Source organism: Primulina eburnea, chromosome 18, assembly GCF_022965805.1.
Source record: "Primulina eburnea isolate SZY01 chromosome 18, ASM2296580v1, whole genome shotgun sequence".
NCBI lineage: Eukaryota > Viridiplantae > Streptophyta > Magnoliopsida > Lamiales > Gesneriaceae > Primulina > Primulina eburnea.
The window spans coordinates 28,174,244-28,192,439 of record NC_133118.1 but is presented as its reverse complement, the minus strand read 5'-3'; the positions used below and the strand labels follow the sequence as shown (position 1 = coordinate 28,192,439).

The 18,196-nt window shown below is 35.3% G+C and overlaps 2 protein-coding genes and 1 pseudogene across 2 annotated transcripts; 1 reads left to right on the top strand and 2 right to left on the bottom strand.

The window, feature by feature from the left end:
• Positions 1–414: 414 nt before the first annotated feature.
• Positions 415–4,612, bottom strand: LOC140819817 (DNA polymerase epsilon subunit B). Its single transcript, XM_073180049.1, has 13 exons — positions 4,379–4,612; positions 4,101–4,281; positions 3,576–3,729; positions 3,326–3,457; positions 2,894–2,971; positions 2,083–2,187; positions 1,910–1,990; positions 1,672–1,802; positions 1,498–1,592; positions 1,306–1,405; positions 986–1,100; positions 777–887; positions 415–686 (listed from the first exon to the last, which is right to left on the bottom strand). The coding sequence occupies exons 1-13, from the start codon at positions 4,539–4,541 to the stop codon at positions 546–548; spliced, it is 1,587 nt and encodes a 528-aa protein (XP_073036150.1). The 5' UTR covers positions 4,542–4,612; the 3' UTR covers positions 415–545.
• Positions 4,613–5,389: 777 nt separating this feature from the next.
• On the bottom strand, positions 5,390–8,147 carry LOC140820114 (glutamate decarboxylase-like). The gene is made up of 6 exons (XM_073180434.1): positions 7,915–8,147; positions 7,614–7,818; positions 6,927–7,127; positions 6,373–6,841; positions 6,119–6,171; positions 5,390–5,982 (listed from the first exon to the last, which is right to left on the bottom strand). Exons 1-6 carry the CDS (start codon positions 8,133–8,135, stop codon positions 5,509–5,511), a joined length of 1,623 nt encoding a protein of 540 aa, XP_073036535.1. The 5' UTR covers positions 8,136–8,147; the 3' UTR covers positions 5,390–5,508.
• A 2,687-nt stretch (positions 8,148–10,834) lies between these two features.
• LOC140819233 (probable cyclic nucleotide-gated ion channel 20, chloroplastic) lies at positions 10,835–16,610 on the top strand (annotated as a pseudogene).
• The last annotated feature ends 1,586 nt before the right edge of the window (positions 16,611–18,196 follow it).

Below are 18,196 nucleotides of genomic sequence, written 5' to 3'. Positions count from 1 at the left end.
TCTTTATAGTGATATTATCTTATTATTGAATGGAGTTGATCACAAAAAAAAAAGGTAGCCCCAGAAACCACCATATAACTGAGACTGAATGAGACAACTTTTCATGAGATTGTTGTGTCATTTTAAATAAACTAGCATAAAGTAGGGTCGTGTACATCAGTACATACATGTCTATTACATATAATAAAATTTAATTTTTATTTGAAATAATTGTTTCTTAAACAACTTTTTTTCTAAACTCTGGTGAATGAATTGTGCCATGAATAATTGAGTTGCCGTGTAAAGTTATGAGGTGGGTAAATGTGTCTTCATGGCTGTATGTATGTATGTGTGTTCTTGGTGAAATTATTTGATGTGGATTAAATGGAGAGAGACCAAAAGAAAATTGAATTTGAATAAGAATGAGTAAAAAAAAAAGAGCTTTAACATTAAAGGTTCAAAATTTTTAAACTGTACAACAAAAAATCCAACCCAAGGCAAGCACACCAGAATATCATCAATTGAGTGAAATCCAGAACTTCGGACCAGATCTTCCATTATTGTAGTCAGAGCGCAGATAATTCAACCTCTCGAGAGCAAGGTCGATAAGCCGCAAAAGTGTTATCGTTTGAGAAGGAACCAGGATTAAAGCATGTAATTCCTGTGTAATTGAATGCTTTTTGGTCACTTCTATCTCCCAATACTATCTGTTCAACAAAACAAAACCCGAACTTCAACAGATATAGATCAGTTTACATTTTCAACATTATATATATTTATCAACAAAAGCATATTACTGTATGTGGAGTTGGGTAGAGATGAAGACAGTAATCGAAATTCCAAATAATCGGCTGTATGCTCAAAGGCAGAGGACAGAGATGGCTTTGGTGTGTAATGGTAGCGACAAGCTGCAGAAAAATACACAATGATCAGTAAATTGATATTCTAGGATTACATGAATGATGAGCCGTCATCCAAAATGGGTTATGAATGTTATCAGACTCACATGCTCAAAAGGATCACTCGTTTCTTCATTTGAGGGTGCCATCAGACATGATCTGCGCATTCTATAAAGCAGATCTTGACGAAAAAAGACAATCTCTTGCGTGTAAAATTTGATCCTGGTTTCAACAAAAAGGTCCTGATTCTCAGTTTGGGAGAAACAAGAAAAAGAAACTGAGAAGTAAAGCATAAGAGTATCCCAGTAATCATGTGATTTGGCAGGAAGTATTCAGATTGCAATAACAATAATCAAATGACGTGGAAAGCTCTACTCAAATTTGACTCAAACGTCTAAGTTATATTGGGAAGTAATCAGATAAAAACCTGCAAGGATTACTCAAGAATGCAGCGTTTGGTATGTAGTTCTGAAGCTCCTCGGTTATGTACTTAGGCAATGAACATCTGGGCAGAACATTAGAAGGTCCTGAAAATCAGCAGAGTGTGTTTCTTACAGATATGATGCATATATGTATGCAATCATTTCATGAAAAATCCTAATTTAATTAGTCAACCCACCTACATCATCAGGACCAGGAATAAAAAGAAATCCACTGTGTTCTTTTAAACGCTGATGGTCTGCGATCATTTTTCCTAGCTTCCCGAACTGTGATCTGTAAATGTCCATCTTTTATTAATCTCACACTCCACCTAACTGTAACAACAATTAGGATATAAAAGAGAGTTCCTCACCTGAGGTTTGAATATGAATTAAAAGAAAGGTTACATGGACGAGAACAGAAGTTTCCCATGAACACAAACAGCGATGGGACAACATGTTCATTTTCATAACCGCCGAAGATGGTCTTAAGATTTTCCATGGTCTTCTCCAAAGATAAGACAATGAAGCAATTAGTAATTACATTAACAAATAGAAAGGGATTCAACAAAGTAAATAGAATAATCAGAGAAAACAGTCAGAGAAGATTACATCCTCATTGTCCAGCCAAACATCGGAAAGTATAACGAACATGTCATTCACAGCCTCCTTTTCCAGCTCTGCCAGCCTTATCTGTAGCACGAGTTAGGGATGTGAGCTACCATTTTGTAAACATGAGAAGCAAAATGATTTTTCAATCAGCAGCGAAAAGAGTGGAAGGATACAGTTTCTTCTTTTGTAAGTGAACCAGCACCAAAAAAATCAATTCCTGAAAACATTGTAACTGACTTTTCTCTGTCTTCTAGTGGAGGAAACCCACAAGTTTTTACCTGCACAATAATTTGCAAAAGGTAAATTATGCTTATCTGAACAAGACTTTAAATCTCATATTCAACAAGGAAATTTTTGCTTGAATTCAACGCCCCAAGTTTAGGATAAGGATCATATGTGTTTGTAGCTCACTGCTCAGAACAAGGCTGCTAACAAATCTCAGTCCATATTTCTTCACCTCTCCTATATTCTTATGTTCTCACTGTTCACCTATGTTTAAGATCTGACAAAGGAGCCACTGGTGGCTATTTGACTATTTCAGATACAGAATCTCATGATTACTCCCTACACCAACAAAATCTTAAAAGACAATATATAATGACTCAAACTCGTAGCAAATCGCTGGGATTCCCCGTTTTCTAACAACGTAGCTCGCAGTTGAAAAAAAATTGGCAACACAAGTATGACCAAATTGAGTAGAAAACACTCTTGCCAACATCGAAAAACCTATTTGACAACAAAAATATGAATAGATGGATGAGAAATAAAATGGCCTAAGATACAGTTATAGTTCTAAAGAAATTAAATGATCGATAAGGCCAGTAGAAGTATCTTTATTTCCAGGCACATCTAGCATTACATTCTCATTAAAGTCCTACTTCAGCACTCACATTGTACACAACCATCAACACAACCTATAAAGTTCAAAGTTCTACTTTACAGTCCTTGTCAAGTCGAATCGTCTAAAAACAGAACAAGAAAAACCTTGAAGATACCATCCAAGCGCATCTCGCCTTCTGCCAAGACTATTGTGTTTTCTGAAAAGAACCCTGTTGTTACTCTGTGGTTCATATTAAAGAAAGTGAAAGAAGTCATGTTTTATATGTTAAATGTGAAATCAACACCTCACCCACACATCACGTGACATAAGGATTCTCATAACATTATGCACAGTTAAACAATGACTACGGTATTATTCTTAATTATTCAGTTTAGCATGCGCTAAATTTGTTTCAGGAATTTAAGAATGAGATAGTGACGGCTATGTGAAACAGAGCGTGGAGTCAATAAAAATCAGAAAATTAATCGAATATGGTAGAAATTAGAATGTGGTAAGTCCTGATATCAAATTATAGGCACATTAAAACATGGATCACAGATTTCAGATGCATGGTGGTCTGTGATAACAAAGGATATTGCATCAGATATATCAACTTCCACAGCAGCAGTTAAGTCTTCCAAGTAGAAATGACCATCCTCAAGTTGTGATATCAAACCCATCACCCATTTCTTTCCTGTCCGCCCAACCAGAGACTGAATCGTAGATATCTGAAAGGGAAGACAATTTCTAGTAAAAATGGATAAAGCTCGCGGTCATAAACAATTGTGTTTGTTCATAGTATAATAAGCAAATATTTGCACATTGGTGGTGGGAGAAAATAAGCACCTGGCAGCTACCATAATCAGAAATACCGCTATCAAAAACAGGAGTGCAAAAATGGGGGTCACGAGAAAGCTTCTGTAACAGCAAGAGAAATCGATCCTTATACAATGTGGCCTTTGCTGAAGCATCACCATGAATTGGAGGCTTCCCTCTATATCTACACGAAATGGAAAAAAAAAATGCCAATTTACAATAATAACCAAAAATATGCAAGCCACAACAGAAAGTTGTTACACTAATTAACAAATAAAATAAAACAAAAGTGCCAATGTTAGTACAGTATTTATTATGTTCCAAAGTCTCTTCACACCCTTGCAGGTCTTATTTCAAGAAAACAGGCCATTAGATAACCTAATCCTCATGCTAAACAACGGAACTCTCACTTGAACCAACAAAGCCAACACATTTCCTGAGAATACCATATGCTATCAGTAGCTCCTACATAAAGCTTCTCGCTTTAAGGAAACTTTGCTATAAACCACAATCAAAACAACACTACTGGATTCATACAAGATTAGCTCAACGTACTGATGAAATAATTTCTTGATTGGGTCATATCGAAATTTCGGGAAATCAAACGCATCGAGGATACCCAAAGTATGTCCAGCTGATCCACAACCACTACCCGTCAGACCCTCCGCAGCATCCGCTTCCAGCAATAGACTCACTACTTTTTGCACAGGCTCCTTATCCAGTATCGAAGATTTCACTAAACCAAAAACAATCGTCACAATATTACTCCCTGACATAAAAATACAAAAAAGAAGAAGACAAAATTACAAAATTCGAAAGATTTGATTTGTTACGGGGGCGGTGGTGAATCTCTTCAAGGAGGATATCGAGTGCTTCGTCTTCGGCACCGGGAAAGTGGCTAAGGAAACGCTGAAACTCGGATAAAGCTTCGAATTTGATGGTATAACCTCTCATCTTGAATTTCCTCTGCAATTTGTTTCTCAATACGCTGTTCATTTTGCTTCTACGAACTCTGTGGTTTCTTCCGAATCAAACAATGGCGGGATTTGTCGATCTGTGGAGTTCTGGTTCTGAGAATGGAGTTGGCGGGAAATGAAGGGGTTTTACTTGGGCTGATTTAATGGGCTTTCTGTATTATTACTTTCTTTGGGCTATGGCCCGACAACACATATGGGCTTACTCCATTTCTTCTTGAATTTTGTGGCCACCCAATGGATTTAATTTCTAATTTCTACAATTTTGATATAATGACTTGAATTTTTTATTTTTTATTTTCTAACTTGCACAGATTCAATCCAATAATTCAACAAAGATGTTCTATGTTTTCTCCTTTAGTCCTTTGGCATTATATCAACGTGATATCGAAAAATGATAATTTGATAACATATCATATAAAATTAATGTCGTTTCGAAAATCGATGATATGGAACCGGCCGTAGAAGCACGTTGATTTAAACCCTTTCGATGAATATTTAGCGTGCAAAAAAAAAAAAAAAACTTCTGCGAGATAGTGTCAAGTGTTAATTTTGTTTGTCGGATCTCTAATCCGATCCGATTCATGTAAAAATTATTACATTTTATGCTAAAAATATTAATTTTCATTTTAAATACGAATATGGTGAACACATCTCACGATAATAAATCTATGAGATTATATCATAAAAGAACTACTTTGTATCGTTAATATATAGTATATATCATATCAATAATATTGCCTGAATTTACAATTTTTTAAGAGAAATATATTTTAAAAATACAGAGGATTATATAATTTTTTGGGAAAATCGGATTAAAAATAATGAGTATTTCATATATAATAAAGGCAAAAAAATAACTATCGACTCTAGTACAATCATCATATATTATTATTATTATTATTATTATTATTATTATTATTATTATATAATGGGAAATCACACGTTAAAAAATATACACTCCAAATATATAGAACTCACTCATATACTTAGCAGACACTACTAGTTTTCTTGTCTGCAATCTTCTTCCAGTGGCTGCAGATTTCTCTCTGGCTCTCCACAATGTTCTTTTTCACCTGTGGCCCATTCGCTTTGTCTACGGTTACATGTGCCGTTTTGACGGAGGCGCGGGGCGGCAGCTCATCCAACTCCTTGATCACTTTTTCGAAGTCGGAGACCAATCTCTGTGCCAAGCTGTGGCTGAAGTCCTCTCGAATCACTACTCGAAGAACAGCAACGTGCTCGGCATCAGCAGGCATGGTGTAAGCAGGAACTATCCACCCGAATTTCCTAAGGGCCTCGGCTATATGGAAAACTGTGAACTTGCTGCTGTCCTTGAGAGAAAATGCAACCAAGGGAACACCAGCGTCTTTCGATATGATCTCGAATTGCCCTGTCTTGACGAGTCCCTCTTTAAGTAGCCTTGCGTTTTCCATGCAATTTTGCATGACGCTTTTATAGCCCTTCAGCACAAAAACAGTAGCAGTAAATGAGATAAATCGACAGCCCACACCATGCTATTGTCATTCCCAGTATTGACAGGTAAAGTAAGTTCAAGCATTCACAGTTTCTTGTGCAGTTATAGGAATTAGGAAATACCTCAAATCCAAGTCTTATGAACTGATAATACTGTGCAATGATCTGGGAAGATCCTGAAAAATTAAATGATGCAGGTAAATACCGCATTTTTTCAAGACGACATGAATTATATGTACTTTTACAAGTTCACAGAACTTTCTAGTCAAGTGTTAAACGAGCACACTGTCTTTGTAAACAACTACCCCACAAGAGTGGAGAGATATAGATACTAAGCAAACAGGCAAGAAAAACTTAATCGAAAAAATGGGGATTACCTTTCGAGAAATTTAAGGTGAATGTAGGTTGGTCCGATCCAAGGTAGTTGATATGGAAGACAAGCTCCTCTGGCAAGTCGTCCTTACTCCTCCACACTACCCACCCGATACCCGCATAAACGAGCCCATACTTGTGACCGCTGACATTGATACTCTTCACCAGCGGCAAACGGAAATCCCATTCCAGTTCAGGGTGAAGAAAAGGGGCAATAAATCCTCCACTAGCCGCATCAACATGAATAGGGGTGTCCCATCCAGTTTCCTTGTTCTTTTCTGTCAGAAGTTCATTGAGGAGCTTGACATCCTCATACTCCCCTGTCAGAGTAGAACCAAGAATGGCAGCAACGCAAATAGTATTCTCATCCACCATTTCCACTGCTTTAGCAGGATCCATTACATAGTAACCTTCCCTTAGCTTCACCTCTTTTAGTTCTACCTCAAAGTACCTTGCAAATTTCTCCCAACAAACCTAAGAAACATAAATTGCATCGGAATCTTAAGCCGTGGGAAATCAACAGAAGCTCACCAATGGCTAAGAAACTGACAAAACAAACCTGCACATTAGCGCCGGTGACAATATTTGGCTTATCGTAAGGCTTGCCCTCTGCCTTTCTCTTTGCTTGCCATTTCCTTTTAAAAGCAAGACCTGCAAGCATTATAGCTTCCGATGATCCGACCGTGCCAACACCAATTGCTGTTTCGTTCTCACCAACAGGTGCATTGAAGAGATGGGCTATCATATTTACACACCGATTCTGCCAAATCCACAATTAAATCATTCACCAACTTAATAGGCACAAATAGTTCTTCAGAATGTTCCAAAATCAAATTTAAAAAAAAAAACCCCAGATTTCTGAAACAAGATAGTATTGAATAGAGAAAATCACGTTTTTGTCCTAAATTTTTTGTCAAACTATCGATCATTTCATTTTCCCATGAAACATCTCTCATTTCTCTGTCATTTTAACACTTCGATAAAAAATTATATATAAAAATAACTGGATTAATATCGTAAATCAACTTACAACAATACCAAAAATTGAAGAACATATAACTCATGGACACCGGAAATGAAATCTTTGCGCATCGAATCCATTCCTCACGAAACTAGAACAATTAGTACTGCTAGTAACACCAGATAAAACAGGTTCTTTCCAGGCAATTATCAAGTATACTTGGTAAAGAATGGGATTTCAGATGAAATACACAAAGAGACTGGAGAAAAAGAAACATAGAGAGACCTGAAGTTCGGTGGTGACAGGGTACTCATCCATGTCGACATAATTCTTATTGATGGAACCCATGATCAGCTTATCGCACTCCTCCTCCATCCACGTTGTCACGAACGAGGCCAGATTCAGACGAGGGTTCCCATCGAGCAACAACTCGTCGTTCACTATCTGGTACGCCACATCCTTCGGCATCGAATCCGCCGGCATCTTGAACCTGCAAAACCCACGAACCCTTCAGCTCACTCGTATCGTATAGCATCCCAAAACAAGTAGAAACAAATGTTACCCTCGATCAAAATAATATCCTTACCTGGGGAGAGAACTGCGTGCATATCTCGAACCAAAGGTGCAGTGAATGTGTTCATCCGAGCTCGATATCGTTGTTGTCACCACCATTTTTTTCCCAGAAACTCCTCCTAGGACGCCGACTGTGGGCGCGATTATCGAATCTTTACTGCGGGTTATGGTCGAAAATTCGAAAAGATTGAAGAAATATGAAGATGATTGAATCGAACTATGGAGAAAATACATGTGCTGCGTGTGCATGTATACATACAAATCCGCGGATCCTCCGTTTCTCGTGGAAGTTGAAAGGTGACACGTAGTGCGGGGCAGGTGGTCGAAACTGTCCTCGTGTAAGTGGGCCCGCCCTATAAAAAAGGTGGCGTGGCCCATTTCATATATTTTAAGGCCCATTTATTAACGGGCCTAACGTGGCTATTAGGCCACGCGTGCCACGTCTTGTTCGAGTCTCACTCTTTGTGCTTTAATTATTTAATTATTAATTATTATCTCTTTTTAATTAATTTATATTTATGTAATAACGCCATATGTCCATCAACCACCATTTTTTAATTAAACTTCAATTTTCTAAATTGCGTTTTCAAATACAAAAGGAGCATTGAGCAAGTTTAAGAATATTCGGAGAACGTTTTTTTTTATCATTGTGTTTATTGTTGATGTGTCGCTTATATATTGAATGGCAAAAAATTGTTTGAGACGGTCTCACGGGTCGTATTTTGTGATACAAATATCTTATTTGGGTCATCCATGAAAAAATACTACTTTTTATGATAAGAGTATTAGTTTTTATGTTAAGAAGGTGTGATGTTGGATGACCGGATGACGAAGAAAACAAATCTTCTTCTTCCCCAAAAATATCGAAATTATTGTAGTGTGTGTGAGGTGTATTTCGGCTGATTGAAAGTAAAATTATGGGATTTTGAAAGCCGGGGTAACATATTATTAAATTTAAACAATATGTTAATGGGCTTTGGTTTTGGGACTTGTAAGTTTAAGGGTAATTGGGCCTACTTAATTTAATTAAATTATGCCCAATAACTCTTATTTAATTAAAATATAAAATTTTATAAAATTAGTTTCCCAAAAATAATATTTTTGATATTTTAAAACTCCTTGTTTGCCTTAAACCGGCTTCTCGAGAAAAATCGAGCTCGGCTCGTAAAATAATTCGAACTCTAACATTTTTAAGAAAATTAAATCATTTTAAAATCATATTAGTAAGCCTTGTCATTATTTAGTGAAAAATACATATTAGTGTCTTGGTCGTCTCTGGTCTCCTTTCATCTGCCTATTATCGAATATTCAGGCAAAATTTTAAATTTCATGTAATCATGTCATATTATCATTTAATCATGCAATGATACATTTAATCATATAATAAATATCATGCTAGCATTTAAAATCAATTAAATAAAACAATTTGCATGCATGTGGTTTACGTATGTTGGTTTTTCGGACGTTACAGTATTATTTTTTATTGTGAATATCGGTAGGGCTGACCTGTCTCACATATAAAGATTCATGATACCATCTCACAAGATACCTAATCATGTCGAATTTATAATCTTTGATATATTTTATCATATCTAAAAGATTAATATTGGGCAATAAACCGCCTCACCCTTTTGCCATATATGTATTATATAGAGAGAAATCGGGTTATTGTACCTGGTGACTCGAGTTAAAAACTGAACAATGCTGTAAAATAAAATAAATGGATCGAGTTTCAGTCAATTGCGGTTGGAATGAGTTTAAATCAATCAAACTGAAAATTTTGGTTTCGTTCAAGTTTTAAGAAAAACTAAACCAAACTGATCCAATTAAATTTACATAAAAACATTATGTGTTAATTTTTATTGATTTAATATGAGTTTTTTGAATGTAAAAGAATTATATTTGATTTTTAGTTTATATAATATTACTTATTAAATTTGTGAACAATTTAATAATATAAAAAAATTATTTATTGCAGATTTAAGTGATTAAATACATAATTGTAGTCCTAAAAGTTTAGTTTATATATAAATTGTTATAATATTTCTGTTACCTTTAAATTTTGGTGATAGACAAAATAAACACTGTCAAGCTCCTTTAGGATTCAGTCGCTATTTTGTTTGTATAACAGGTTTTTCAGACCACTTGATCAAATCAGGAATTTCAAGTCGTTCAAGAGTTAAAAATGTTATGTCAAGAAGTTAAACTGTTGAATTTGTTAAACTCTAGTTGTACGACATGTCCAAAAATTTAAAGAAGTGCAAAGGTTCAAATCGTCACATTCCAACCACACTACAAATGGACAATTTTGAGCATTTCAAGGAGGATATTGCAATTCAAGACGCTCAAACGAATGCTGAAAATAGAAAAAAATGCAAAATATCATACCAATCCCCGTAGTGAGAGAAAATTATCTAATTGGTCTACGGTTTATCTGATTTATGAATAGCATTGATTAAAGTGTAATCAAGCAGAACATTAAAGAGCATTTAATGATACATACGGCGATTGAAATGACTAGTTCATATTATCGGAAAACAGTACAAATGATCGTTGAAAAACAAATCCAATCATTGGAGCTTTTCAGATATATATATATGTAGACCATTCAAAGTAAAAACTACCAAAATTTTGAAAAAAAAAGTGTTCATAGCCGCTAAATTGAAAAATCCTACCGTCGGCATATTTTCATATCAATTGAGCACATTTAACCGTCTACATTTCAGTCAGCTCAACAAAAGCACACGCTTATCATATCACGTCAGATCTTCAATGATCAATATGTGCAACCTCAACCAAATCAAGTTGTTACAAAGCTGACCGTTGGGCCTTTGTTGTGTATTGTGTTGTTTGGTGAAATGAGGATTATTAAAATTCAAACCTTGTAAAGTGATCGTTAAAAATTTCAGTTTAGGTAATGTGATAAGTCCTAAATGAAGCGAGTTGTTATAAGACGTTGTAAAGACAAGTTTTTTAGTGGAAGAAAGGGTAATATAGGATTTTTATCTCTGAATATCCACAAAAACTGTGTCATTTACTCACACACTTTAAATTTTCACATATTCAAGTTTTCAGAACGTTTCTTGTTAAACTGCCAACTATCTCTTAAAGTGCACCAGAAGCAGTCAAGAAACATTGAAATTTATGATGCCAACAAAATATAGTTCTTATGCCAGCTAATCTCCTTATAATATGTTCAATGTTTAGATCTTTTTGCATTTTTCTTATCTGATCAATAATCACTTTGATAGTCAGGTTTACTTGTACGATAAAACAGTTCTTGTAATCAAATGATTATGTTATCATTCAAATTCCGTGTTATAATTATTCAATGATTGTGGGGTAAAAGGTGCTATAAGGACTACAGTAAACAGCCAATTAAAGTGTCAATACTTTTGTCAAGGTAACAAGTGCATTGTTTTGAATTGGCTCATGACAGCAACCATTGTGGTCTTGAGGAGCCTAACTGATTTCATTTACATGATTCGTATTCTCCTTCAGGTACCTGTACTCGGTATCGTTAAGGAGCCTTGTATTTTATTACATGATATTGTTTGTGGTGACCCGGACGCTAATCATCTTCTTAATCGTCATTGGGACTAATTTAATCAATTAGAATAAACATGGTCTAAATTTTTTTTTTTAAAATGCGGAAGGTAATGGAATCACTCTATTATACAAACCAGTATACTAATACAAATCATGTATAACATGCATCTAGTTTCAAAACTAGGGTTCAACTACTACAATCAAGTAATGAAACCTATCTATATCCCAGTCCGAAATCACCACTCTAACTCGATCTTTCTTCACCTCTGTGACCCTGAATCTGTCTCACCTGTTGTCATGCACACATACAAACAAGACAACAGCCGCATAACTCCGGTGAGATATAAATATCCCAGTATAAACAATGTATCAATGCAATCATATAAAACATATATAAAAGCATAAATAATCATTAAAACATGTATCCAATCTGACTACATGAACAAATACGAATGTGTATTTAAGTCAATAACTTATTCTCTTATCTCAACTTAATTCTAACCTAGGGATCCCGATCTAATTTAGACTTTGGTATGTTGTATCGAATGTCTACAATAGACGTCGATCTACATCTAAGCTCATCGATACACCGTAAGTCTAGAGTCTTCGCAGTTCTGACAAAGACTATATATATATATATATATATATATATATATATATATATATATATATATATATATATATATATATATATAGTCTTTGTCAGAACTGCGAAGACTCTAGACTTACGGTGTATCGATGAGCTTATATATATATATATATATATATATATATATATATATATATATATATATATATATATATATATAGTCTAGAGTCTTCGCAGTTCTGACAAAGACTATATATATATATATATACATATATATATAGATATACATATATATACATATATATATATATATATGTATATATATATATGTATATATATATGTATATCTATATATATATGTATATATATATATGTATATATATATATATGTATATATATATGTATATATATACACGTAACATGCACAAGGACGAGTGTCTCAATCTTTGTAGCACACGTCTCGCGCATATGCACGAGACATTCTGTCTCGGCGCGTAGCTTCACGGAGGCCTCGCGCATATGCGCGACACATCTTGGCGCATATGCGCGAGGCCTTTGTTCAAAATTTCCAACTCTCGGGTTGTCTCGCGCATGTGCGCGAATCCAAGTCGCGCATGTGCGCCAACCTCTCTGGACCCCTCGCGCATGTGCGCGCATACAGTCGCGCATGTGCGCCTAATGTTCTGTTCCGCACCATGGCTTCTGCCCTACTCGCGCATATGCGCACCTACTCTTCGCGCACATGCGCGAGACCTTCGGCTCTCGCACCAACAACTTCTCATACAACTTTTAATTTGTGTCTCGATTAGCCCTTTCATAATCGTCTCGATTAAAAATTAATAATCGTAATTTAATACGATATAAAATCTTGGGCATTACATTGTTAAACCAACTAAATTATTTTTGTCTACGGTTGATAAAAATAGTTTCATTTATCTCGTTGTAGGGTATTTTTTTTGTTGTCAAAAGCATGCGAAGACTCACAAAATTATTTCTCTTGCTTATCTCTTTTGATGTACATGTTTTACAAGTGAAGATACATCTTCATTTTGCAGGTTGGCATATGTTGCACTTGAATCTAGAGTTATGGAAGCTGTAGAATTGGTTGATGACCCTGGGAACTATATTTTTGGATATTTTATAATTGATTTCTTTGTTGCACTTCCCCTTCCATAGGCAAGTGTCCATTTTCCTTGCTCTTCTACTGAATTTGTCTTCTAACAAGTTTTTTATTTTTTTTGTCATGATATTGTGATTGTTGAGACATGCTAAACTTGTAGCCAAAATTTAGTATTTACCACTGATTGTCTGATTTGTAACATTTTTTGAGTTGAGGGTCTTTAATGAATTCATATCACAACTTTAAGCATATGATCTAGTTCTTTTTCTCGAGTTTATTTTATGGTCCAAATGTGTCATACATGTTTGATATTGGGTTATTTGCTTTCGGTAGATCATCATACTATTCATCCTATAAGATTCCATGGGATCATCTAGAGCCAACTTCGCGAAAAATCTTTTATGTGCATCCATGCTTGTTCAATATGTACCAAGGGTGTACAGAATTTTATCTTTGCTAACTGATCAATCTCCTACTGAATTTGTTTTTGAGTCTGCATTGGCAAACTTTGTCATGAATCTTCTCATTTATATGTTGGCTAGCCATTTGGTGGGCTCATGATGGTATCTCTTTGGTCTACAGGTTGTGTCCTGCATCACTTGTATTTTTTCCGTCATTCTTCATATTCTTCAAATTTTCGTCTGAATGTTCTTGTAGCAAAACTAGTTTTTGTTTTAAAAAAAATGTAGATGTTGATTTCTACCTGAAGTACAAAATAGAGAGTGAACCAATGCATTAGAGATGCTTTTCGCAACACAAACATGACAAGGTGCATGGAGTTCATTGATTGCAAACATGGAAATGACTGAGGATTTCAAGAGCAATTTGACATGGCAGCTGTGGAAGAACAATGCCATCTAATTGCTTGTTTCGAGCAAGGCAGTTTCGATCATGGAATTTATTAGAACCACTGAACAAAGTGTGATCACGAGGTACATGTACTCTTTGTTTTGGGGATTCCAAGCATAGTATTGCCATACAATCATTTTATTTTTTGATAGTTTCGTAAAACACATGATAAGTTTTGACATTTCTTTTTTTTGTATTGTTGGAAAAGTTGAATATTCTACTGACATTATAATGTTATTGTGTTAACAATGAAAATTAGTACCCTGGCAGGTTCTTAGTCATTTCTTGTGGGAAGTTTATTTCACCATGAGCATCATAGGGGTGGGTGTAGCGTGTTTTCTTAAATGCTCGCAAGCGCACGACGTCAAGTTATAGTAAAATGTAATTTTGAGTGCAAGTGTCGATCCCACGAGGAGTGTGTATAAAAATGTATATCAGTTCTTTTAATTAAAATAGTCAAGACTTTATTTAGAAAAATCCAAAGAGATTTTGTTTGTTTAATCGAACTAATTGAAAACAAAGAATTAATCTAATCACTGAGTTGAGAAATAATAATGAGAGAAAATATCTAGAGAAATGATTTCACCAAATTTCCACGATAATTATTCATAGTTAAATTTACATTCATGAATTTCAATTATTTAATGGCCAAGAACACTTAATTATTTTATTCTCCCTTTCCCAAGTGACGAATAAATTGTATCAATCAAACTTCGATTCAATTATTCTTAATAAAATCTAAGTTTAATTGATAAATACAAACGATGTTCTTACCTAAGCCTCGCTAAAGTTATACGCCTTCCGAACGCTATAAACATTCAACGATGCGTATCTAATGATCTATAATCCTAGTCCCTCTCCCGAGTTATAGAATTAATCAAACAACAAACAATTTATGGCCAGTAAATTGCAGTGAAATGAATACAGATAACACAATTAAACAAAAACGGAATTCAATTAAATAAAAAACTACGTCAGATCATCGTATCCACAAAGTTACGTCATTCTCAAGACTAGAAAATTAGTTCATGACAAATTCTAAATAAAAGTAAAACATGTTTGAATATTTAGACATCGACACAATAGAAAATAAAGATGAAAGAATCAGATAACAAATCCGAGGTGTCGTCTCTGTCCCCAGATCCGTCGTTCTTCGTATTTGTTTTTGTTCCCTCGTGTCTTTTTCTCCCTGGACGACTGAATCTCTCGTGGAGTTCTTTCTCAAAATGACAGATCTCTCTTTTCTGACCTAGGATGCGGCTTTATATAGATTTTCTGGACGCCGCGCGCGCGATTGCACGAGTTCTGGCGCGGCTGCTTCTGCTCGCTGGCCCGTGCATGTGTGCGTGCGGTCGCGCATAAAGTCGTGCGGCCGCGCGTAAGTGTCTGGTCACTCGCCTGTATTGGTGCGCGTTCCTCTCGGGTTTTCTGCTGCTTCCATGCGCGCGGGTGCGCGAGATGTCGTGCAGTCACGCGCACGCTTCTGGTCTCCCGCCCATGTACATGTGCGCGCGGTTGCGCGTGAAGTGGCGCGGCCAGCGCGCACCTTTCTGTCGATCTTCTTGCATATCATCGCGCACGGCTGCGCGTGATCTCGCACGGGCGCGCGCGAGGTTCTGTCCGAGGGATTCATGGCACTATGTTTTCTTGACTTTACTTGGGTTCGTGTCCGCTATTTTCTCCATTCCTGAAATGACAACATAAACAAACCAAAACGCATAATTCTGTTCGAAACAAGCATAATTCAAAATGGATTCTAATATAAATTAAGTGCAAATCTTGCACTTATAAGTGGGCCTCATGATTTTTGCTCTGTTGATTGGAAATATGCAGGATTGACCCAGGCACTTGGCTGCATGTAAGATCATCTGAGCGACTTCCATTGATGTTGAGCAATGGATGAGTCATCGGCCTGCTAGGAGAGCTAAAACGGTGACATATTTATTTATCATGTTACATTGCTTTCATCATCTCATTTTCCCATTTATTTTTAAATTATGATCATCTTTGTGAACCTTCTATCGAAACAAGTAGCAGCATCGAGTTGATTAGAGTGTGGTGTATTTTTCATGCAGGCAAGTCCAAGAAGCAAAACGTTTCAATTGGGCTGACGTCGTGGGGTAAATGAAGAAATGCTAATGGAAAACCTACTAGAAAACCTTCAAATAGAAATAATGTGCCATCTCTTTAAGTTCGTCAAGAAAGTATGTTCCCTTGAGAAATTATTTTTTTCACTAGACCGCAATCAGAAACTGGACCCCCTCCACCAACACTACAGTTGTTGTTAAACCACATGGAATAGTTCTCTACCTGATTGGTACTTGTAGTACTACTTCCAGTTTTGGAATGATGGTATTCAAAATAGTTCTGCAGTTTGCAGATGGAGGATTCAAATCCACCAAGCTCTCTTTTCCCTCCTTGGTCTATGGGATTTTAGAGTCCCAAGGATTTGTTAAGGATGTAGATTAAGAACTTTTTGATGTAGGTGGCCAACTGAAAATATCACCTATGTATTTCATAGGAAACATGAAAATAGATCTTCCGTTTTCTACCTCTTATGCCCAGAATGTTGGCAACATGAGTGCTTAATCATCTGTAAACAAACCAACCGAAGCTAAATCTTTTTCTATGGAAAAACCATCTGAGTATGTAATGCTCTCTACCTCCTATATTCAAGTCCAAATATATTTTTGGCCGAGAAAAAATTTAGATCGCAAGAGATGTTATTGCATTTTATAAACTCAAGTGGCTGAGTATGAGTTGTTGTTGGAAGTAAGAATCCATTCTTTTGCTGAACAAAAAGAGGGAGTAGAAGATGACGATGCAAAAATGGACGAGTCTAATGTTGTTCTTAATGATGATCATGATGGAGATACTGTTGGAGACACTTCGTAGTTTGTTTGATTTTTCTTCGATGGTTTTATCTCGGAGTTTTTAGTCCTGTTTGGTTAGTTATCTTGTTATTTTAATGAAATTTCTGAGTGTTCTGATTTACGTGTTACCACACCTATTTGACAACACTGAACTAACAAGTTTGAATTCAGGAAAAGATATCTATACAACTCAAGGGGGTTATTATACAAATAGAGATAATGCATATGAGGAAAATAATACAATTTTTGTATGTTTTGTCCAGAAAGAAAAAAAGAGAGACATCGAAAGAAATATTTTATTCCTTAATTAATATTTCTATGTTAATAATATTGTGATATTAAAATATGAATTTTTATCTTTTTGACTAATAAGATGTTCTAGATTATTTACATATATGATAAGATTAGTGATAAGATCTATAGATATGATATGACTGATTAAAAGAGTTTATTTCTTTATAAAACTTGTTTCCATATTTGTGTAGGATTTTATACAAGAAATAAATTATAAGACAGTAAATCTATAAATAAGAGTACATAGATGCTGCGCATGAGGATGAATCAAGTGAGATAGGCGCCGCAGGAGAAAAAGACTAAAGAAGATCGAAGACTTTATTATCGGACTATTATTGTATTGTCGTGGAGTGTTGAGGACATTCCAGCACAACACGTAGTTATCGTGTTGATTAGTATGTTGTTTATCAAAGATGATTTTGACTCACAGACGTTGCATCCATAGTTTGATTATATATTTGGTTTAATTGTTTTGGATGCACTTTATTCCCATATTTGCTAAGTGAATTAGTTTTTATTCAATTCACTATTATTGATTTTGTAAACTAACAAGTTTTTTTAGTGACTTTTTTGTCTTAATGCACCGCACTTGTGCATGATTTATTATGTCTTATTTCATTAATCAAAGTTTATTTTTGTGTTTAATTAATATATTTGGTTGCAAATTATGATCACATGCACACAACACCTAATATGATACATACAATCTTGGGGTTTTTTTTTTTGTGCTTTCATGTTAAACACAATCAAGAACCCCTCGTTACTCGGCCCTCCCTCCCAGGTGTGAATCAAGAACCCCTCGTTACTCGGCCCTCCCTCCCAGGTGTGAATCAGCTCCATATTAAAACTAGAACAAATTTATCAATTTTAATTTTTCATTTTTTTAGTCTTATGTTTAAGAACTAAAATTAAAACAACTCTCATAAATCATAATTCATTAATATATATTGGTTGGTTTATTGTCGTATGTTCTGAAATTATGCGACTTTGAGATAAAAATTCGACGACTCTAAAATTATGT